Below are 23,802 nucleotides of genomic sequence, written 5' to 3' on the forward strand. Positions count from 1 at the left end.
AAATATGGCAACATTTTGTGACGTTTCATCGTTGCTGATGCGTAGTGAAGTGTTTTGAGAGTCACGTGAAGGCAACAGAACTTACGTAACGCATATGTTTTTTTTATAGTTTTTCATTTCTCGATGCGTCCTTAATGTGTCGGAATATACCGCGTTTACCCTATGCTGGAGAGTGGAGCCTGACCCCTGATGTTTTCAATAACATAACACAACATAGTGATCTCAGCACTGCAGTGTAGGCCTGATGTGACCTGTCGCCGATTCTTTTCCTTTTTGTGCCTTGTTCACGGAAGATCTAAAATCGTGTCATTTGAGCGGATCTTTTCACGACTAAGGAAAGTTTGAAATAGCTACGGCACTCGACTTCCACCAGGTTCGATATGGTGCTAGGCATTTCAAATCTGAACATGTATTTTTTCATAGCTTTATCTAGTATGTTGAACTTTGTTCTTAGCTGGCGGCCAGAGCAAGAGTGGCTGATGGCCGGCTAATGAACACAGACTATGACTGCGGATGCAAATATTACCCTAGGGTTAGCTAGAAATGGCTTGATCCTTACACATTCCATTTCGTAAAGATACATAGTTATTGCAATTCAAGCAACAAATTGGATCATCATCAAAGCAGTGCAATGGTGAATGGTCCCATCAATGATTTTGGCTATCTCATTTGTGATTTATGCATAGAAGAAGACATTGATTAAAAAATAATTATTGAATTTGCAAAATATGCAGAAAATATGATTATGTAATTGAAAAAATTAGTTTACCTAATTAAAAAATGCTTATGCTATAGGCCTCTATAAAAATTTATTCTAATATATTTTATAACAATGTGAATGTTATAAAGCTATGTGTGTAAATGATGAGCCTGACTTTCAACAAGAAGGTTTTGTTAATGGCATAACACAAGTTTTGTTATATGACAGAGATCTTTTTTTGAAAATTTATTTAGTATCATTTAGTGTCATAAGCATATTCTTTGGTGTTTAGTATGTGATGAAAAAAAGCTGTTGAAATTACCAAAAAACATAACACAACTGTGATCCAAGCCGGCTAACTTTGTGATCACTTGTGTATTTGATTGATTTATTGTTTTTCACATCTTTATTGTTAATATACCTGATTTATTATTTGTTTTTCAGTTGATTGCTTGAAGGCAACAATTTCCAAATGCCTGGGCTTAGCTTTGATTGCTGGCTCAGTGCTGGTGAAGGTCCCACAAATCCTCAAGATCACCAAGGCTGGATCAGCTGAAGGCATTAGCTTTTCAAGTGCCTTGCTTGAGCTGGTAGCCATCATTGCTTCCTTCTCATACAATTTTGTTAGCAAGTATCCCTTCAGGTTAGTCTCTGTTTACGTTATTTATTATTGTGTTTAGCAGTTTTTGTAGAAATTTTTATTGACAAATGTGATGTGTTACCTATATTTAATTTCTGGCACAGAATGTTTTGCCTTTGATATTGGTCTCATTCTGTTTTGTGTGAAAAAAATTGTCCAATTTTGTACCATTCACATATTATTTTGCATCAATATAATTAATGAATTATCATTGTGATTTACAATAAAAGAATGTTTTGTTCAAAAATTTCAGAAATTTTGTTTTTCTTATTTTATTATTTGCAATGTATCATTTTTATTATTGAATTTTATTATCAACAATCAGGTATATACCTATATACTATATATTTGACCCAGTTGTTTTGTGGATACCAAATTTTGGTTCAGTTGACTGACTACAATTTGTATACATCCAATCTCCTGCTACTAAGTTATTTCAGATAATTAGTATCTCCCGAAAATTTATTTCAATGGAATTTGGTACTGATTTTTTTGGCTTTGTTGTGTGTTTGATGGATGATTTTTATGAGCAGCTCATGGGGTGACAACGCATTCTTGCTACTACAAACAGCCTTGATAGGAGCTCTTGTGCTTCATTACAAAGGCTCAACTCAGCAAGCTTTCTTCTTCTTGGCTGCGGTGACCACAGCTGTAGCCATTTTGTGCTCTGGCAGTATCCCCATACACATCCTCATGGCTCTGCAAGCTTCTAACATTCCTATTGTCTTCATTGCTAAAGTAATGCTAACAATGGTTCATATAAATAAAATTTCATTTGAAATCTGATACAGAAAAAAATCATGATGTAGTATTCGTGAAAGTTGCAGTATTTTATACCTTAATATTTTAACTTGGAGGAATAACAACCTAGTGTGAAAATAGTAAAAAATTTAACTTTCAATCGAATTTCACCTCAGGTGCATATCACGTTCATTTTTAGAGCAAATCGCTCATGTTTCATTCAATGCTTGTAACAAAATCCACCTTCACAGATGCTACAAGCGTGGTCCAACTACAGTGCTGGCAGTACAGGGCAGCTCTCTGCGGTGACAGTCACATTACTCACGGCTGGCTCAGCCGCCCGCATTTTCACCAGCATCCAGGAGACTGGCGACCGCGTCATCATTGCTACTTACTGCGTCGCTACCTTTGCCAACAGCGTTGTCTTTGGGCAGCTGCTGTGGTACTGGAGTGTAACTCCTGCACACTCCAAGGCCAAGCAGAGGGCATCATCGAAGAAGCGTAACTGAATGTTGGCCAATCAGAAATTAGTGTGAAATATCCTACTTGTTGTATAATTTGGTGTCTGTAATTTATAGTTATTGGACTTTGTTGGTTTGTGTTCCTCAAGCAAGATTTCAGGAAAAGTAATGATGTTATTTTATGAATAGGCTTTTCCACTTTCTGAAATAGAATAAATTAGTTGCTTTATATGAGCCTTTATTTTGTTTGTCTGCTATTCTGTTGATTGTGATATTTCTAAAAATTGCTCACCAATTGAAAAATTCCAGCAATAATCATTGGTGTCCAAGGGCGTATTAGTTAGTAGCAGAGAACTTGGGTAGGTAATTGTTTGCCATCCTAATTAAATATAACTTGTAGGATGTGTTTTCTTGGAAACAAGTGATAAAACATAAAATTTACTGGGGCATTCAAGCATGAATCTTTTTCAATTTGTCGCTTGGAGAATCGTTAATCACCGATTTAGTAGTAACTGGTAGAGAATAACTGCTGCTACAACTGTCATGCCATTTACCACACAGCTATGCTGTGGAACTTCTTGATGTGATCTCTTACTAGTTCTACCAATTGTTTGTACTCAATGGTTTCATATTATCAATGTCTGCTTTGATTTCAAAAATTGTATACAAAGCAATTTTGTTGCTTTACAATTGAAAAGAATTTTCACAATGTACAAGAGTTCATACTGTTGACAGAACGCAATAATTTTATTTTATTTATTTTTCTTTTATGATCATTGAGTGTTCTTCTATCCAGCTTCGTTATAATCACAGCTAGCAACTTAGTGACGGTAGGACAATTCACTAATGTCCTGGATGTCACTCTTGCAAATTAGAGAGTGAAATATTATTGTACACGCTAGACATTTGTCTTATTGAGCTGGGGATTGTCATCAGCTGTTTAAAGATTAGGGTGTTTAGTTCTGAACGCCCAATCTCAGGCACATGTTCAACTTGTTATTTTCATTTGTCAAACTTGCTGAGTGACCCATTGCTCTTTTTTATCAATAATCTTGAAACGCCTTTCTTCCTGCATTTTTATTTTCACTGAGATATTCAACGACACAGTAAAACTCTTTATTGGCTAAATTCATTTTTTTTTCATTTTGTTTTACAATTGCGTAAATGAAGCTATTTATTTGTTGCTGTTTTAACACTAGCTTTTATTTTGTTCCGTTAATGCCTCTATGTTTTGGTGTCTGTCTTGGAGTGTTATTTCTAATTTTACTGATAACCTGGTGCTAAAGTAGCCTCCTTTTGGACCTCGAGAATTTTGGACAAATTTGATGGAATTCTTTAAGTTTCCTATGAATGCACGTTATTCATTTCGGTGAATGCAGAAAAACTATAATATTTCACAAAGTAATCAAGTTGATTAATGATGATTTGAATTACTTTCACTGTGTGTTGGACTATCAAGTAGTGAGCGAGGCCTTAGTGATATAGTAACGTGGTTTTATTTTTGTTAATTTTTGTGTGGGATCTTTTATTAAACTTTTTGTGGGTTACTTTTCTATGACTGCCAACTCAGGTGATCTTGTTTCGCGTCTATGACGCCGATTCTTAGCAGCATGTTCAGCTCCTTATGTAACCGTGTCCTGTTTCTGAATCATTTGAACATTTCAATTTGATTTTATCCATTCGCGCTATGCAGCGAACGTGCTGTTTCTACATTCCATAAAGCATTGTACACGACGATGTTCGCGAGATTATTTGTAATTCTGCGCTCTCTCAGCTATTCTGTAGTCTTCCGTATCATAGAAACTTTTATGCTTCATTTCCCCATCAGTTGCACACAAAGCTTAGGAGATTTTACGCCAATGGATATGCCTCACCATTCAAGCAATTATTAGTTACTTGTCTTCTTCGACGTTGGCACAATAAACGTGATGAGATAATGATAGATGCGTTATTGTTGATCTGCCTACCCCTGGCTTGACATACCGTTATCTGATTCGCTACGCCATTGCTGCGGTTATTGTAGATTTTTCGTATTGTTCACTAGATGGGAACTGAAAATTGTGAAAATAAAGAGTCTAGTTGGAGTTTTATAGGCGTATAATTGCAGTGGCTATTAATAGTTAAAAAGAACTGAGTTGAACACGTGCTGATGTGAGTGCGCAATCTCGAAAATTATAGGTTGTTCTTGTGTCATGACAAAGAAGCAATAATGAGATCAGTGCTGGAGGTTAACACTATGGACTTGTTTTCGTGCTTGTACCATTTCTGAACATGAAGATAAACTTATTCAAAACTAATATTTGAGAATTCAACAACTAGCCGCTAGCGAACCTTCGATGGTCAACGTAATTTCAGCAACGGCCAATATATCCTGAAACTTAGTATAACAATTAAGCAGCAGATAGATTCTTAGATAATTACAATTTTCGTTCCACGATACGAAATTCGAACTAATTCAAATCATAAATGGAAACGTCAGAAGTAAAATTCTAATTTTTCAACGAGCATTGAAGTGAAATATAAACCCAGGACTGGACATTCCATAGTTGAAGAGCGATTATGTTTATTAACTATTGTGAATCAAACAGGTTAAGCAGAAACTATCTTGACCATTTTTGACACCTGAATTCATATTGTCAGAAAAATAAAATCGCTTCTAACTTCCCTTCTAAGTAGATCTTATCTAAGGGCTGATGCTAATTATCTTGTAGAAATTCATGACTAGAAATCAGAGGCTAAAATTGCCACAGCTTAAATCTATAATCTAAAAAGTAAGATGCAACAACCTCGAGATTAGGACTAGACAAAAATTCTCATTTCTTAGTAATAAATAGGAATGATGGAACAAGTTACCAAATTACTCAACATTGATCAGCAGTTTCATTTCATCTCCTCACGGAATGTTACTCGATAAGTTTCCATACTAAATTCGTGGATCTTACGTCGGGCAGCGCATATCTGGTCACAGTCTGGCGTAACACGAAGATAAGAAGACGGCAGATGTTCAAAACTCACATGCAGGGGCTGCCTTGATATCAACTCGAGACGCAGGCCTTTGCTACCATTAGCGGCCATCATTGAGCCCGTTTCATCGCCGCTGCATGTACCACTTGTTTCATAATCGCTACAAGAGCAGCCGGCTTGAGCAGAGCAGTCAGCTTTAGTACGTCGCAATCCGCCCTGGCGATTTGTTCCAACGACATCTTGTCGTACGTGGTCAAGAAAATCCGTTGCAACGCTGCCGGGCAAACAAATTATTACTTCTGCTGTCATGTTATCCCCGGCGTCAGGCATTGAATTGTACACGTGGGTGCTGTTCAGAAGTTGAGCGTGGAGCAACGAGCTGAGCTGAGAGGAATTTGTAGAGCCACTCAAGTGATGGCTGTAAATCGTCCTAGGAACTCTGAACTTTCTGCCTTCTGAGGTCGATGCAACAACTTCAATTTTCCTCATGAGTAGGAAAGTTGGAGGTGTGTACATATGAGAAAAGTACACGTGGATTGGCTTGTCAAAATTATGCGGTTTGCTTTGAATGTATTCGTGCACACCAATGACTGCGTTGGTTACTCCACCTTGGTGAAGAAATCCAAAGAAAACTACACAAAATATATTCCACGAGTGCCACATGAGGAAAAGGAAATGTTTAGAGAATCGTAACTTGAAGAAATTATGAAGGCTGACTTTATCTGAATGAAGAAGGACAAGCGGTGGAAGAGTTGGCAAGAGAAACCTAGCCTCTTGGTGAGGCACGGCGGACAAAATCATCACAGGAACAATGAACGACAACATCAGCATGGTTGCCAGGCTGTAGACTTTAGGCTTACGGGCGATGCTGCCTGTGCCGAAAACGCGCGACACAAAAAGAGACATGTGGTAGAGCCCGACGAAGGCCAGCACGCCATGCAAGAGAGGAAGGTTCACAAGCATGTGCAGGAAATGGGGATGTTCTCCATGCGACACCACATTCTCGGTCTTGGCGTTGTAGGCGTAGAAGTTGAGGGGAGTGACGATGAATGAGCTGGCAGTAACATTGCCAAATACAAGTTCTTTTGCGGTCAGACTTTCGTAGTAAAATGAGTCAGCTAAGACACAGATTAAGAACGTTAATATGATCCCGGGTAAGAGACTCAGGATCCGAAGATTAAAATACTTAAAACCAAGTTCTTTTGTGACGATGCCGCGCTGTAGCCAATAAGCCATGGGAATGAATGAGTACACGAGGAATGTAGGCCGAACAAACACGCCATAAGTGACAACAACTGACAAAATGAAGCTGTCGACGTAATTGTATGGTGGCAAACTACTGCGCAGTCTCACCAATCGTACCTTATGTTTCATCTCCTCGGCCGACTGATACATATCATCAATTAGAGTCTCTCTACGAATAACTTTGGTGCTCTCGACAATAGAAACACTGACTCTCCAGAGCACCACGCACGTAAGGATAAGTTCGAAGGTGTTGGAAAGCGTGCGCGTTCCGTACACAAGCATGACGTACGAACTTGCGAACACCTCCATACACTGCCACGGTCGCACGTAACACATACGTGCTATTCTGTAAATGCACCAGTCGGCGATGAACGACAGAAAAGTCATGAGAAGCCGCGGAGTGAGAAGCAGCATCTGAGGAGTGAGCAGAGTCCAGTCGAAGTAGTAGACGGTATACGGGTTGAGGCTGCGTAGGACGCTGTACGGCAATGATACTATGCCTGAGAAGGCGATCGAACGGATGGGAGAAGCACTAGTGAACTCCCACGGCTTCTGGCCTTCAATTTGCAGCAAATCACCTGCACTCAAACAAGATCAAGAATTAGTTATGTTATTAATGATTTGTAGCGTCAGTAGACCAAGTAGCTCATAGATTTTGATGTTATTCTAATCAGCAGTATAATGGGTGCTGAGTTTGAATTGTAGTAACTACGTATGTCCAAACCAGTAATAGTGTGTATTTTAATAATAGACCTGACCAGTAATAGTGTATTTTCAAATTTAGTAGCTTTTATAAGAGAATTTTTCAATGATTCCAAAGGACCGTCTTGAGGATTCAGTGCACTGAAATCTCCATAGCAAATAAATTGCCTTGTAAATAGCATTCATTGAAATTTAAAGGTAGACCCATACCAGTTGGTCAAAATCCACGAGCTCTAACTTGTAGGGCCAGATAGAAGGATGATTAACGTACTATCCTTGTCAGATAAACTGCTTCAAAATAGCATTCACTGAAATAAGGCAAACCTCGTAGCAGCTCCTCGAACCTGGAGCGACTGATGGAACTCGTCAGGATGTCAGATAACATAGGCAAATATTCTTTGTCATGGTGCCCATGTCAGACAAATTGCTTTAAATTTAAAACTCATTGAAATATAAAGGCAGACCTCGTAGCAATTTGTCATCACTCACGAGCTCGAACTTGGAGCGACTGATGGAACTCGTCAGGGTGGAGGTAGCTCGTCTGGAAGCCGGCAAGCGACAGACGCAGCAGCGCCAGCAAGCACCACCACAAGGGACTGTCCCAGGCGCGGGCGCTGCATAATATCATGTCATTACTACACGCTTCATAATGACAGCAATACACAGTATAACTATTTAATCCTAATGTATACTAATTGACCCCTTTACACAAGATGATAATAGCAAATTATTTCATATCACAGTTGACTTACTTTAATCAACACTTTCGGTTATTTCATTATAATCTGTCTATACTATAATGCCACTCTGGAATCTGGATTTAACATCAACTAATAATCATAAGAACTTACATAGATTCAAGACTGAGGTGAGGAACGCGTTTATTCATACGAGCTATCTTACTGATTTATCTAATATGCAGAAAAATTAAAAACCATTATAATTATAGCACCACAATAACCTGGCTTATGAACACGATTGAGTGTTAGCGGTTCATTACTCACTTTATCACCCACTGCTGCTTGCGTTTAAACTCAGTAGCCGACGACTCCTCAACTTTAACTGGATCGCCGACATCGTTGACAGCTCTGAACATCACACGTTGCCGAAGTTTTCCACCAGAAGCTGGATTAACTTTTGATGTCTTCGACGTATTAGAGTTCAAGGAGCGTTTTAACTCGTTTTCCGGCGAGCTTGAATCCTGGCAATCTTTTACGGATAATTTTTTCCCCCTCTGACAGTGCTCAAATATTGGTGGATTTACATTTTTATCAGCAACAGCGCTGGATGAGTCAGATGTTGCAACGCGATTATATTTAGAAGAGTTTAAATCTAGATTACTGGTCGTTTGTGCCTTGTGGGAATCGAGGCAGTCTTTGACGTTTGGTGTGAGTGAACCACAGGACTTGATCGAATTTAAATTACATTCGTCATCGATGTCAGGAGTTGGACATGAATCCGCAAGGCCGTGCTGACCATCATCATTCAGCAGTAAATTTTCTTTTAAAGAATCATTGGACGAGTATTTCGCTTTCGATTTCTTCGTGGTTGCTTCTCCAAATTTTCCACAGTCATTGAAAGCAGAATTCTTAGTATGATGAAGACTGATTTGCGAGGCATTTACATTCTGGTTGCATGCCAACGCTGTTGTTACTTTTGTATTTATTTCACGGCAGTCTCGACTGACAACTAAGTCTGAAGTAGACTCGGGCATGAACGCTTCCCGCTCACCATTGAACAATTGAGTGGTACCCGACTTGGCAGACTCATAGACGGTTGTACAATTTTGTCTAGTGTCAGGAAGATCAACGTCTGAAGTGCAACTGCTAACTAGAACACACGCCGCTCTACTGTCAGTGGCAAAATCATTGCTGAGGTCGCATGAGTTTCTTGCCGTAATTATAGAATCACTGCTCATGTCTGAACCACCTCGCTCTACTTGGCTAGGGAGGCGTCCGCCTTTCTTGCGTCCTCTACGACCAGACGGCATTTCGGAAATGAATTGTTAAACACTACATAATTTTCAAACCTAAATAGGTACCTACGGAAAGAATAATTGAATATTAATGACTCACATGCTTTTAATATACGAACGGAGATCCTTGTTCAAATATACAGCCACAAATAGAGAAGTCAGCATAAAAAATAAAATAGCTTGAGGCTTCCAGTAAAAGAGAAAAGGTATGTTGATAAATAGGTTTCTACCACTGTTTTTCATGTTATTCAATTTCACTACCTAGGCAATATTTTACTAAATGGTTTCAACAAGCTTACGATTGGAAATGGGATGCAAGTTTAATTTAACTGAGCTCTTATCTGAACTGAGCATCACTATTTTCTTGACAATGTTTCCCAAATAATAAAAGTTGAAATGATACAACAAACGATAATACAATGTTCGGCTGAGCGAGGGAACCGGGGGTTTGCTCGACGCCCCAAAGGAGCTCAGTTCTCCCTTCCTTGCGGTTGTCAACTGAACAGCTAAATTTATCGAATGTTAGATATCAATATAAAGAAAAAGTCAGCTAACACCTACCGGACAAAAGAAATCCTCATTCACATCACTTCAGTTCAGTTCTCTCCGCGCCATAAGGCGCACAAGGCTTGGAAGTCACTCCTCCACTGGGTCCGGTTTGCAGCTGCCTGCCGTGCTATGTTCCACGATTCACATCACTTCAGCCAACTTTAAATCATTTTGAATGATGGGCCCAGAGATGAACACATCAGTTACAAATAGTAAAATGACGATGTAGATGAACACATCTTCATGATGATGTGAACATATATAGGCCCAGAGATGAACACATCAGCTACAAATAGTAAAACCTAGAAAATAACATCACGTTACATAATACCGAAGAACGTTTGACAATAAAAATAACAGCAATCAGGTCACCAAATTTTAATATGACATTGCGTTCTGATGAAAGGCATCACACGATGGCGTCGCCATCAACGACGTCCTTGAGGCTTAGCACCTCGACGCTGCCCTTGCCCTTAGTGGCATCCTGGACCAGTTCTGTGATGATCTTCACGTGACCTGGCGATACAACGCCCACCTGTCCATGAGAAGGCATTATTTTTAACTTATCAAATTGATAACTTTTAACATAGCTTAACATACTATTTGCCCCTATCTTAGTTATCTTGGCGGTGCCTACCGGCAAGACTGGCAATGGATAAACCATTCTGACCATAAGAATACCTCGTAACATGTCAGTAAGCTTTAGATCATTACAAATTTAATACCGTTTTCAACTGCATCAATTACCGAGGTGGTGCTCTTCTTAAAAGAATCACAATTTACCAGCAAATGGCAATTGGAGCAAAGATTTAAACTCTTTACACCTACTTAAAGATGGCAAGAACAACTTTTAATCAGTGTATCAGTGCCCAATTTTTCAGATAATTTATAAAATATTCGATATTCACTCATTGTTGAACGCACAATATGCATCTATTTAATTTAGACTCGACTTGCAATGTCTAAGTAGTCATAGTTTAAAAGTGACACCAAAATCTATTCTTAACACATTAGTTGAACTTTAGACTTTTAGTACAAATTATATATGACAGATTATAATGAAATAACCGAAAGTGTTGATTAAAGTAAGTCAACTGTGATATGAAATAATTTGCTATTATTATCTTGTGTAATTCGGCACATAATACTAACCATTGTGGTGTCCATTCCATGATCTTCACTCTCGACTGTCATCAATTCCAGGATTTTTGGCTTTAGCTTCTTGCCTTCTTTGCTAGGGAAGCAAACCTTCACACGCATGTTGGCGCGCTTTATGCTGATTACCTGTACCATAAATTATCGTTACACATGAAATATCATATACAAGTCAAGTGGTTGCTGCTTGCTACCAGTAAAAACGACTGACAATATTACCAATTATTAGAATAAAAGACAGAAACTTTTTTAATTGTCAGGCTAAGCAATATATTGAGAATAATTATTTATTCTTTAATTCTATGGATGAAATGATATACAGTGAATGAATATACAGTGATACAATTTGTCAAATTAAGCTTACATTTTATGAAATGATTTAGCTCATTTGTTGAATGCAACACAAACTAAATGAGTAAAAAAAATATGGAAGAGGGTTAAAAAAACACGAAGACTCTTGCAAGAAAAAAAATGATTGTGAGAAAATCTTCTAGTATAATCAGTTTAAAATTATAACCATACTATGATAGAAGAACTGTCAAAATAAACTCTAAAAAATCTTGCCAACCCACACAAACCTGAATATATTTATAAATAATTGAACTCTCTTTTTTCACATAGCAATACTCACTGTTGAGAGTTTGGGAATGAGTTCAAGAGCTTGCTTCTTAGCTCCCTGGTTAGGTTTTACAGAAAAATGCAGCTCCTTCATTGCGTTCTGTATTAAGGTTGATTGGTGAGCCACCCCTGTCTCAGGATCAATGCATTTATCTGCAATTGGTAATTGTATTATCAGCATTATTGCCGACTAAACTAAGATCTTGGAATTTTTTTCAAGGCTGAAAGTAAAATACAAACAGCAAAAATTGGGTGAATATTGAAGTCAAATTCAATGATGTTATGGAAAACTGAAAACATTTTCAAGATTCTCTCAAGTCTACTTTCATTGGATAAAACCTAGGATAGACAGGAAACTAAGAGCTTAATTAAGGCTGGAGGCCAACATGAGCTTCCTTCAATAATTTGACTTCTTCAGATATCTAATAAAATGTAGAAAAAACTAACTAGAATTTGATTTGCAACATAAAGGTAGAAAATAAGAGGGTCGACATTTCATTAAATCAAAATTAGTTTTTAGCATGAAACTTTATGTGAAATACAGGGAACAAAAACTTTGCACACACATATGGAAATATTTTTATGACCTTACCAGCAACTATGTTAGCTATTTCCTTGAAGAGATTGTCTTGTAGCTCTTTCCTTTCTTTCTCTGACCATTGTAAGTCCCCAGACTTAAGGATGAGCTTACAAACCTAGGGACAAGAAATATATAAAGTTCGAAAAAAAAACAATTCATTTGGCCTATCATCAAATAACTTGTAAATTCCAATGCATTCAAGTGATTTTGCAATAATTTTGTGAACAACATCAATGTAAAGAAATTAATTTTTTAATTTTTAAATTTTTCATAATTAGCTTTCACAAACTAAAAGTCTGGTGCAGTATTTGATCGCTGCCTAGGAGAAAGGCTGGAATATCCCGCAACAAACAAGCAGAACTGAGCTAATTAGATGCAAGGCAACTATCTAGGATTCTTTAGGATCTTGAAATATCTAGGAATTTTAAAATACCTAATATGTAGTTTCAAGAATCCATTCTGATGAATCTATTATTATGAACTTCCATATTTTGTTAAGCAGCCAAATGCATGTCGCCAAAATCAGAATGGATCAAATTTAAAACAGTTTTCTACCTCATTGCTATTACTGTAAAAGAGGGTTACTTAGACTATTTTTTTAATGATGCCATTTTTTACTAGCTAAATTAAACTTAAATTGAAACATGCAAAATACAGGTCTATACTCTAAGTTCACTCACCATAAATTGCTGGCTCCTGCCTCTCATAGTTTTGATGTAATTTAAAAAAAGTGATGGTCTTTGTTACCCCCACTCTTGGGGTATCTTTGACTGGGTGATAAAATCAATTATATTTTTTGGTAAAATAACTCCCAATAACTCCAGGTTTTGGTGCATTGTAGTAGAACTCTTCTAGTTACATATGCAAATGACAAATTTGAGGGAAGTGTCATAGTTTGCAAATGGGGGGCGCCGCCCCCCAATTGGGGAACTGTGACCACCTAATGTCAGCCGTGACGGGGTTATATTGACCTGCTTGTAAATTAAGTTAAAATTTCCATATATAAGACTCTGTAGAGTATGAAACATAAAAAAAACATTAATATGTGTATCAAACATAAAATATGTTATATATGGTACCTTATCTCAATTTCCAAGGCGGTCAATGTTACCCCATCAGGGCTGACATTAGGTGGTCAGAGTTCCCCCATTGGGGGTGATGCCCCCCATTTGCAAACTATGACACTTCCCTCAAATTTGTCATTTGCATATGTAACTAGAAGAGTTCTACTACAATGCACCAAAGCCTGGAGTTATTTTACCAAAAAATAAACAAATTGGAGGGGTTTCTACGACGGGCTTTAACATGTTGACTACATATTGGTACATATGCGTACCACGAAATGTATTTCTCCAGGACAAAGTGGTGCATAATTCAGGTTGCCTAAAATCGGCCAAATCCGAGAACAAAAAAGGCCAAAAAGGCCAATAACCCAATATATACTAGTTTATTTGTAGGTTCAATTTTGATCAGATGAAATATATTGATGTTGTGTATCATAGGAGGAGAATATGAATTGATATGGACATAACACAAAAATTCAAAGATAATCAAGTAATAATTGGGACATTAAGTAGCTGCATTAGAGCAGCCAATCTTCCCACAAAGACCAGCCAATACTATTTAGCAACATTATATATCAATGCAATAGTAGTGTTTCATACACTTTGAAAATTAAAAAAAAGGTTATGTGTAACAAATTATAAATTATCCTAAAAATGAGTTAGTAAAATCTAATCAGACCCATAATGATGTATATAGCTGTTAATAATGAAACCTAAAAAAATAAAATACTTCTATTTCTTTCGAATTTTAGAAAAATTGAATCCATCTATAAATATGATTACCTAGTTTATATTATCATGTATGAGAATTTACCTCTGTTACATCAGAAGTTCCAAAACATTTTGTGATGAGATCTTTATTAGCTGTAGCTCCCTTTGACACATTGGTGAAAACTTCTTGGATTTGCAGAACTTCATTGATGTCAGTTTCACTGCAAAAAATTAACAGAATTAGCTTCAACATGGTAGAATTTATTTACGTAAGTTTGAAGACCAGAAAATTCATTTTATTAACAATAAGCACTAAGCAGGTTAACCCTGAATTGTCAAGACTTAATAATCTCTGCAAGTTAAAAATTGTGTTATTCTAAATCCTTTCATTTTTGTTGTCCCTAATACTATAAATAATAATAAAGCTTACTTATGTATGTCACTTAAAAAGACCTCTCGCTCCTAGCCAAAACCCCTATTTTAAACAAATCATAGAACTTCTATTTCACTCTCATTACAAAATATCGAAAAACCATTCTGGTACTTTTATATAAATTTATGAGTTACAATAAAAAAATTCTATTTTTGGTCCAATCCTTTCCCCCCAAATTTGCAAATTGTAATGTCCAATCCTTTCCACCTAATTATCTTATTTGAATAGTTTATATCATGGAATATTGGACACACAGAATTTTATTAAAATTACAGTAAAGCTATTGCTTTATGTGTAACTTTACAAAATCATGGATATAAATATTAAATATATATACATGGCCACACTCAGGATGATGTATGTTTTCGGTGAATTTTCCCGCGCATTTTCACTTTTTTTAAGCTATTGCTGTGCACAGTTGGCGCAATGTAATGAAAATTGTTTATCTTTGCGCACGTGTTCGCGCAATCCCGGCCATCTTTATTTTAGAAGAAATTTTCTCCAAAGTCATATGTCAACACTGAACACCGTCTGTTTACATTTCGTATATATAACAACCGCAGTTTACGATTACTGTACGTTCCGTATCCGACAAGGCGGACAACCGGAAGAGTCAGAAGTAACCCGGACATGTCTTACAATCATGGGTGGCTTTGCCCAATTTTCAGTTTGGTTAATAATAATAGGTAAATCATCTCTTACTGATTTCAAGAAGCTTCTGATTCAATATTTGATTTTTTATGCTGCTAAAATATGCTACCATAAAATCAAATTATTTCAGAAAAAAGTTGCACTCTTCCAATTATAAGTTAATAAAATATTAAAACTTCAGTTACAAATACTTCCAAAGTTCCAAGCCCCAATCAAGTGCCAAGTCCTTACACCTTACTATTTACCAATGTACCTAATTATTATTGTGTAGGTTAATGCTTGGAATCATAGTGGTAAACCAGAGATTTTTTAGAATCAGTTCATTTTTTATTTCCTTACTTACTCAAAATTTAAACCAATATCTTGTGCATACCTAATAATGCTGCATCTATGATACATTGCTGGTCTACTTAGTACTTACTAGTTACTACTTAGTACTTATACCTAATACTCAAAATTTAAGTTGAATATTTAACTTATTTAAGAGTCTAAAAAACTCTGCATTGCTACATCGCCTTAGTATTTTGCGAAATAAAAAACACATTTGAGTACATTTCAACAGTTGAAAATCCTTACATAAAAAACTTACGTTCCATCTCGCCAGTTAATAACTTTGTTTTTATAGCATGCAATTTCGAATCGTTTGCCATTCTTACTCAATCTGACGACAGCCACATTAGTAAGTGGTTTCTGATTTGTAGGGGTAAAAATATTACTCATGACGACGAATAAAAATTATTTATCTAGAAGACAGAAGTTTTAGTACAAAATGAATCCGTGTGATATATTTAACTAATTATATTAGCAGTTCAATCATGAACCAATTCTTGCCGAAAAACATCACACTCCGAGTCTCCGACTCCGAGTCTCTGACAATGTTACAACGGCGGTTGCGTAGGAACTCTGGATACAGCTGATTACAGCATATGGGTAAACACTGAAGAAACTTATTGAACGCGGATGGCCCGTTTCAGCACGCTTGACTTTATAGAGCGAGTAATTAATAAAGAAGAATTACAATTAATACAATAGCCGCAAAAGACTCTTTTCATTTAAAGAACGAAAAATAAAATTACAATACTAAGGAAGAGCCAGCGTGAGTGCCCTTATTTTTTATACAATATGTGACGAATGTTTTGGCAAACTGTTGTCTACAGAAGTTGTTTTGTTCAGTCTATAAATAAGTCTGCTGCTGAAATCCATCCTCATGGAAAATTTACCGATAGACTGGTCAGAAACCCTTCCGTTAAGTTACAACTCTTATTCCATGTTTCATATTTTTGCATTCACTATATCTATTAGGTCCCAACTGATATGACCGAATAAGAACCGTTAAATGACTGATATGTTAAATTCCAATGCAAGGAAGACGTGTACATAATCGGAAGATCATTTATCTTTGTAAAACTTACCCATTAAGCCATAAATTATCCATGTTGCTCGACTTTATATACTCAAATTTTATATTTATACTTTTTTCGGCTACCACATAGCGTTTCCATATTCCATGAGGGTGCGCAGCGCTGCGACAAACATAAGCGTGATCGATGATGCATCTAATTGCTTGTAAGAACATCTGATCAGTCCACATATTTTATTTGCTACAATAAATTGCGTTTCACTTTGCTTGGCAAACTTCAAGTCTTTGTCTACGTAACTTTTATTTTTCAGTTTGTTTTTGCTACTCTCAAGCTTTGATTTGATGTCTTCTCATATTGCAATCGTGTTGTTCATTATTATTACCAACTATTTAGTACAACTCGCGTATATACTTCTTTGACATAATTTTCTTTGTATTAGAAACATAAACTTGTCATCATGCATAAATGGAGCACACGCTTGACACAATTTCCAGGAGATCGCATGTAACCGAACGAATTTTACTGACCCGCGAAGGCCCTCTACGTAATGTCTCACTACAACATATATATTATGTGACGTCACAGTTAGAACAACAGACTACATATGAAAGGAGCGGCTGGGAGTGGGTCAACCTTGTATTATTCAACCATGGTTCCTTCAACACTAACTAGTTGACGCGTTCCTATCAGATAGTTTTTTAATCCAATTGACTACAATTGAGTTTACTTCTATCTATTCTCAAAAATTCCACTCTACCTTAAAATGCGGAACCCAGTCAGCTGATTTTGCAAAATCGAGATAAACTGCGTCCAATGGCTCACCATCGTCCAATTAGCGAGTCATTCAAGGTAGACAGTAAATTGGTGGTGCATGAGCTTCGGGTTTTTGCTTAGATACTGCAGAATTGCAGCATTTTCTAGCTGTGTCTTTTTGTCTTTTCCTACGCTAATTTTCGATACATACTATTGCATTCACTGCTTCACGAAGTTCAACATTATTGACTGTAGCAAAGTTCAAATTAACGCTCACGCGTTAAGATTTCTTCTCTGCATGTCACTTAATCATAAAAATCTATGATGGAGCCACATGGAGTAATTAATTTACCATTGATTATTCACTAGTGAACGCTGGTTGAACAATTATACAGCTTGAAAATCGTCACTTGCAGATGATTCATATGCTCAGTCAGTGTAATCGTTTACGATTTTCCGCTATCAAGTGATTTTACTATTTGTTACACTTAGTAAGTCTANGAATCGGCAAGGAGGCCGGGCGGTTAAGCAAGGCAGAATTGTAGCAGTGAGTTGCGTTTTCGAGACCGCAACAAGCTGTGAATGTTCTGCTATGCTATGAATCTGCGACAGGCCTACGGCCTAATAAAAGCTCAAACCGATATTTATTTATTTTATATATATGCTGATTAGGGTAAAAAGTGACAACCACCCATTCAGAAATATATTTTATTGCAATACTGATATTAAAATTTATTAAATATATACGAAAAATAAACAGAATATCTTAATCCTACTAACCGATATTTCTCTGGACTCTCCAACCAAGTATTGGATTAAATTGATAATAAATTCGTCTTCAGCGATACGTCCGCAGGCAAATTAAGAGCTTTCAACGCTAATCGTCCTAACAGGCTTGATTACAATAGCTGTCATCAGTAAGTAGCAGAAGAAGGCCAATTCACTATATTTTTTTCCTTTCTGCTTTCATGCTAAAATTTTCTCCTATTAATGTACCTAGGAAAATAATAAAAATATAAATAAGTAATTTTATAACCTTGATGTACTCTTGAAGGGTGATTAATCCAGTGATTTGAAAAGCATGCCTTGAAAGGGATCGGCAGCTGATCAAGTTTCCTTCTAACAAAAACGCTCGCTATCCGCTCAGATACTTGTACTCCACCGAATATTGTTGCTGAGAGAATTATTAACTTATTTTAGTGTCAATGTTGAAGGCGTGACTAATTATGAATTGCATATTGAAATTAACATGTAAATGGTATTCAAATACGTTTTTCGCGTTAACTTATATTTAAGCTAAATTTAAATTTATATTCGTGGAATATCATGTACAGAAACTGTATTCATTAATAGAACGTCATGTATAGCCTCAAGATCAAATCGTAGGTCTAATGTACAAATATGTTCACAAATGGAGGTAAATAATTTATGAATGCTAATCTTGAGCGTAAGTAGTCTTAAGGTATTTAAGCATAATTGTAGTTATACTAACATCTATTAAAATACTACATGTTGACAAAGAATATAGCTGCTCCCGTTTGAACATAATAATTTTGCGTAACAATAAACATTTTAGGTAGTCTGATTCAGAAGTAGTAGCCTGCAATTATTTGTTAAAAGAATGTGTGGTAAAAATTGCTGTATTTTCATGTTAATGTGTTCTTTGTCGCCAGTTTAAGTGTTCAGAAAATTGGAACATTGAGTTCAAAATAGTCTTTGCCCGATACCTGTCTGTCCCGATGGCCGTGAGGGACAGTGCATATTATTCTGAAACAAAACTGAGTTTTAAAAATCGTAATGAACCTGCAATTGTATACTATTCTGGACCGATTAAATAATATCCTTAATTTAAAAGAAACGCTCGGTATCTTAAGTTAGAACGAGACAGATATGCAACGAAATTAGTGAAAATTTAAATTCGAATTGACGCGTTTAAACTGGCTTTTTTTGTCAACGCTGTATAAAACTCGACTAACTTCTTTATCTATCTAACTTATTGTACTAAATATTTGGTGATCACAAGAAAATACAGCCACATGTCCTTAATTTCAGAAAAAGTACGATGATTACAAATAACATCAACAAAAAATCGTAAAATGATTACAGTATCGTATTTTTATTATAATATCAAGTTATTCCTCCACACTACGTACATCTACAACATTCTTCATTCAATATATAAAAACTCCTGCATTTTTGTCGAAATTCGTTTTAGTCGTAGAATACGTATATATTATGCGTTATTTGTTGCTATAGAAAAATGCAAGCATTTATTGGGGCAAAGTTGAATGCCAGCACGGCTGTTGCAGGAGCACAGGCGACAGTGATATACTTTCCATTCCAACAAATGGAAATTTAAAAACAGATGCAATTATGATATAAATTGTCCGACACATATATTTCTTATTTAAAAAAACACATAAGCTTACATTCTCTATACTAATTATCCTCTTCCCTTTTGCACGTTGAACGTTAACACTATCCAAGGTGCAGTCGCATTGAGCATTAAAGAGATACGTCAGCCTCATGACGGCCAAAAAATTTCTGTGATTTCGGTATTAATTTACGATAATACTCGCACCTTAAGCAATTATTATATTTTTATTCATCAAAATTTGTTGCCACAACACATGAGCGAATTCTATATATTACAATTGGTTCAAGCCTCGAACTTCTGTCGCGGCTTTATCCCAGAATTTCAGAGTAGCGTTCCTACCTTCAGACAATTCAGAGTTTGTTGGCTTCATGGTCGGGACCTTGAGTTCAATTAATGACTCTGGGTTTCGGTTACAAAGTTTGAAAGCAATCTAGGGACAGAGGACATTTCCGGGACGTTTATCTAGAAAGAATTTGGGGCTTAATTACGTGTATTTTCATTCGCGTTACGGAGCCTCGCCGGATTTTGTAATTTTTTAAATTACAAAAAAATTCCATTGGAAAATAAGGTACCATTTCCATTTCAAATAAGGTACCATATTCCGTTGGAAAATAAGGTACCATATTCAGCCGGAAGATCAGGCAATGTTGTCCACATTATTGTCATGAATTCTTAGTTATTATAGACATAGGCAATACATGAAAATTCAGTTGTACATTGCCATTCTTTGGCTTTTTTCTTGATCTACTCTAAAAATATAGAAAACATACCGATACCTGAGGGATTTATTGATACTTTAAAATTACACTTTTTACTGTGAACGATTCTTCAATGCCAAAAATATAATTCTAGAGGCAATTTTTTCGAATTCCATTTGAAGTATCACAAAGAAATAATAAATCTATCATCACAAAGTAGCTAAAGTTCTGAATGAATGGTAATCCACTAAGTTCAGTAGCATTTTCAATCTCTAATCGGCCATATTTTGCTGAACTGAATTTTCAAAAACCTGTCGAAAAATATAATACTACGATACATAGAAAATCTTACATTAATGTCATGCTGTCTTTGCGGGAATATTCGCCCAACATTATTTTTCGAATTCCTGAAAATTTTTCGCCATAAAATGTTTGGTTGAATTTGTGCGATCAACGTTAAAATAATCCCTTATTTGTTATATGTGGACCGACCATTATCATGCACATATAACCGACCGACCATTATGTGGACCGACCATTATCATGCAGTGTAGGCCACATCAGGCCTACACTGCAGCGCCGACATCACTATGTTATAACGTACACAGTTCACGCCTAAAGACACTGATTTCCATCACATATAAGGTTTTATTTCTAATTTACAACATACTGTATATATAGTCTTACTTCGAACTCGTCGTACTAGTAGTGGATCATTTCAACTGGAAAAAATATTGTTTATTTAAATCGCTTAACTAAATGTTTTCTTAAAAACTCTAATAAAAACTCATTAATTTATTGAATTTTTATTTTCTAACATTTAAGGTCAGGCCCTAGGAAAATGATAAAAGCCAACCTTCCTGCATTTGACTGTAAAACAAATAACTGACACATTTTACACTACCTTAAAATACCTCAAATAAATATCTAACTAACGATAGATAAAAAGATTTAATACATAAAAAATATACAAAACATAAATAATAAATTTATTGATTTTACACAGGATAAATATGCTTATGAAAAAATCTAATGCTATTTGTAAATAACCCTTTTTGCAGGAAACAATATCTTTGGTTCGTTCGATTGTTTGAGATGAAAATGTCAGCCGCTACATTTCATGTTGACTTCAAGCTAACTAAGAACTAAATTATTTAACTCTATTGATGATATTTCAATTCAACTATTTCTCATGGCTGGACCCAAAACTCAGTGACTGACCGATCATGAATAATTTCGCTGACATTTTCATCTAATTTTTCCAATCAAAATTGTAGAAATATTCACCGTTCGTGAATGTAAAATTAAATATAAGCCTCGGCATACGACTTGTCAATTTCTTGTCAACAACAAACGACTTGTCAACAAAGAAGCTCGAGCATATCCTTCCAGCCCCGTATCATGGTACTAGTCAGGCGCAGATGCTGTTGCTCGACCATCTGCAAAAATATGTTCAAAGTCTAAAACATGATCAAATTAAACTCATTTACAAGCACTACTGGAGTAAAACTGGCTTAGTACAATTGAAGGACTAGGTGCAATTATTTAGGTCATGTATGATGCTAAAAACGTCATTGCTTCTGAGTAGAAAGAGATTCGACCTCAGATTTGGGTCAAGTCAGTGGAAGAGAATACACATCCTGTTGGAATATGAATGATACATTATGATGTCTCCATGCATACAGGGCAAGGACCATATGAAAGGCGTTGGTCGCAGACAAAAATAACCTTAAGAAATAGCTTTAATAAATTAGGGAAAAAACTGGGAACCTATAAAGTGAAATCTCATTCATTTTTGGAAAATTAAAAATTCCGTAAAAATATTGTTTACTGCATGCACATTAAATCGTGTATCATAGCATTGTTGCAGAAATAGCAAGTAAATATACTGCGATCGTTGAATCGAGAAAATAGACGTTTATTGAATACGTAATATTTGCATAAATTTCTAATCTTATAATATTAGTTATTTTCAATTTTGCACCTCGAATAATTTGAAGCAAAGAGAATTATTATACGACAAAGCTGGCAATTCATGTCGAATGCCTTTGATTTGATGCCAGAGTATTGATGTCACTGCCGAGTCCATGTGTTTCTCTAAATTATTCTTACTAATTTGCATTGCAACGTGGTGAGCCGTGCGATATTGAGCCCAATGTAGAGTAGGACAAGTTATGAATGCTTCTTCATCTTATTATGATAAATCAGGATACGCTAGGCAAATTTTATACGCAAAGATTCATAAATCCCACACAACCCTTGCCGACCTCAGCACAGTCTTCAAAAATGTTACGGTTGTTGTCTCCGAAAAAGCTCAACGTTTCCTCGACGAAACAAGGCACATGCAACAAATTAAAGAAATTTTTTTCATTCAAATCCATGTTTGAGAATACCATTTTGAAAAAAAAAAAGTTTAATTGAGTCCTGCCAAAAATCTCCTTGTCTCGGAACTAAAATGGTACATTTATTTTGACCATTCCAGTTATGGTTGGGGAGGCTATCCGATACACCCGAGTTAACCGTCAACTATCGAGACTACCACAGCATTTTGTAATCGTCAGAAGACCTATTCAACTGCCAAGTCTTGCCAGGCGTCTGTGCTTCAACCGCCAGTCGCCTGTGATTCTATCACCAGTCGTCTGTGCTTCAACCGCCAGTCGTCTGTGCTTCAACCATCAGTCATCAATGTTTATACCGCCAGTCGTCTGTAATTCTGCCGTCAGTCGTTTGTGATTCTACCATCAGTCGTCTGTTAGTCGGCTATCTGCACTCTTTCAAAGACCTTGATTTGTCCTTATGAGATTTCATCTGATTTTATTAGCTCAGTTAAGTATTCGTTCCTTTTCCTTTGTCTATTAATTTATACTTGCTAAAAAATTATTTTGTTATCAGTCCTTTATAAACCATTGATTTTGTCGGCATCGACTGCTGCCGTTCATCCCCTTCGATAACTTGACATCACCAAAAACGATTTTGAATAAAAACACCGAATTTATTGAGTAAAGAATGAGATCGTGTTGTAAATGGGAGAAAGCTTCTACGCAATCTTGCTTACGTCTATTATGATAGATTTTGTTACCTATAAGCTATTTTTTTCGTAAAGACGATCAATTTTTAGCTTTGGAAGACGAACGATTTCTTGGCAAAAGAGGATCTCATAAGGTCTCTGGAGGAATGCCCTGACAGAATTGCTTGACGCACTGAATGATGTACGAGACCCACTCGATGTGAGTGAGAATATTGAGAAAATATTAACAGGTGGGTTATTTGGGAACATTGACCGCTCTTTGTGAGAATATTGTCCGCTCTATGAAAGAATATTGGTCGCTGCGTGTGAGTATTGACCATTTCATGTGAAATTGAATATTGGTTACTCAATATCGGCCGCCCAATGTTGGAAAATTAGCCACTCTGTGTGAGAATA

At 36.2% G+C, this 23,802-nt stretch overlaps 3 protein-coding genes across 3 annotated transcripts; 1 reads left to right on the forward strand and 2 right to left on the reverse strand.

Annotated features, from left to right (window-relative positions):
* Positions 1–1,131: 1,131 nt before the first annotated feature.
* On the forward strand, positions 1,132–4,477 carry LOC108673735 (mannose-P-dolichol utilization defect 1 protein homolog; the record flags this gene model as incomplete). The annotated part of the gene is made up of 3 exons (XM_018161602.2): positions 1,132–1,343; positions 1,874–2,078; positions 2,333–4,477. Coding segments are annotated over 3 exons (675 nt in total), but the record flags the coding sequence as incomplete, so codon positions are not given.
* Positions 4,478–4,842: 365 nt separating this feature from the next.
* Positions 4,843–9,493, reverse strand: LOC108673733 (GPI mannosyltransferase 4-like). Its single transcript, XM_018161601.2, has 3 exons — positions 8,458–9,493; positions 7,943–8,067; positions 4,843–7,329 (listed from the first exon to the last, which is right to left on the reverse strand). Exons 1-3 carry the CDS (start codon positions 9,441–9,443, stop codon positions 5,423–5,425), a joined length of 3,018 nt encoding a protein of 1,005 aa, XP_018017090.1. The 5' UTR covers positions 9,444–9,493; the 3' UTR covers positions 4,843–5,422.
* An 847-nt stretch (positions 9,494–10,340) lies between these two features.
* LOC108673732 (ribosome maturation protein SBDS) lies at positions 10,341–16,101 on the reverse strand. Its single transcript, XM_018161600.2, has 6 exons — positions 15,779–16,101; positions 14,209–14,326; positions 12,343–12,445; positions 11,764–11,903; positions 11,130–11,261; positions 10,341–10,512 (listed from the first exon to the last, which is right to left on the reverse strand). Exons 1-6 carry the CDS (start codon positions 15,907–15,909, stop codon positions 10,387–10,389), a joined length of 750 nt encoding a protein of 249 aa, XP_018017089.1. The 5' UTR covers positions 15,910–16,101; the 3' UTR covers positions 10,341–10,386.
* Between the last annotated feature and the right edge of the window lie 7,701 nt (positions 16,102–23,802).

Source organism: Hyalella azteca, unplaced genomic scaffold (assembly GCF_000764305.2).
Source record: "Hyalella azteca isolate HAZT.00-mixed unplaced genomic scaffold, Hazt_2.0.2 contig8338, whole genome shotgun sequence".
NCBI classification, from domain to species: domain Eukaryota; kingdom Metazoa; phylum Arthropoda; class Malacostraca; order Amphipoda; family Hyalellidae; genus Hyalella; species Hyalella azteca.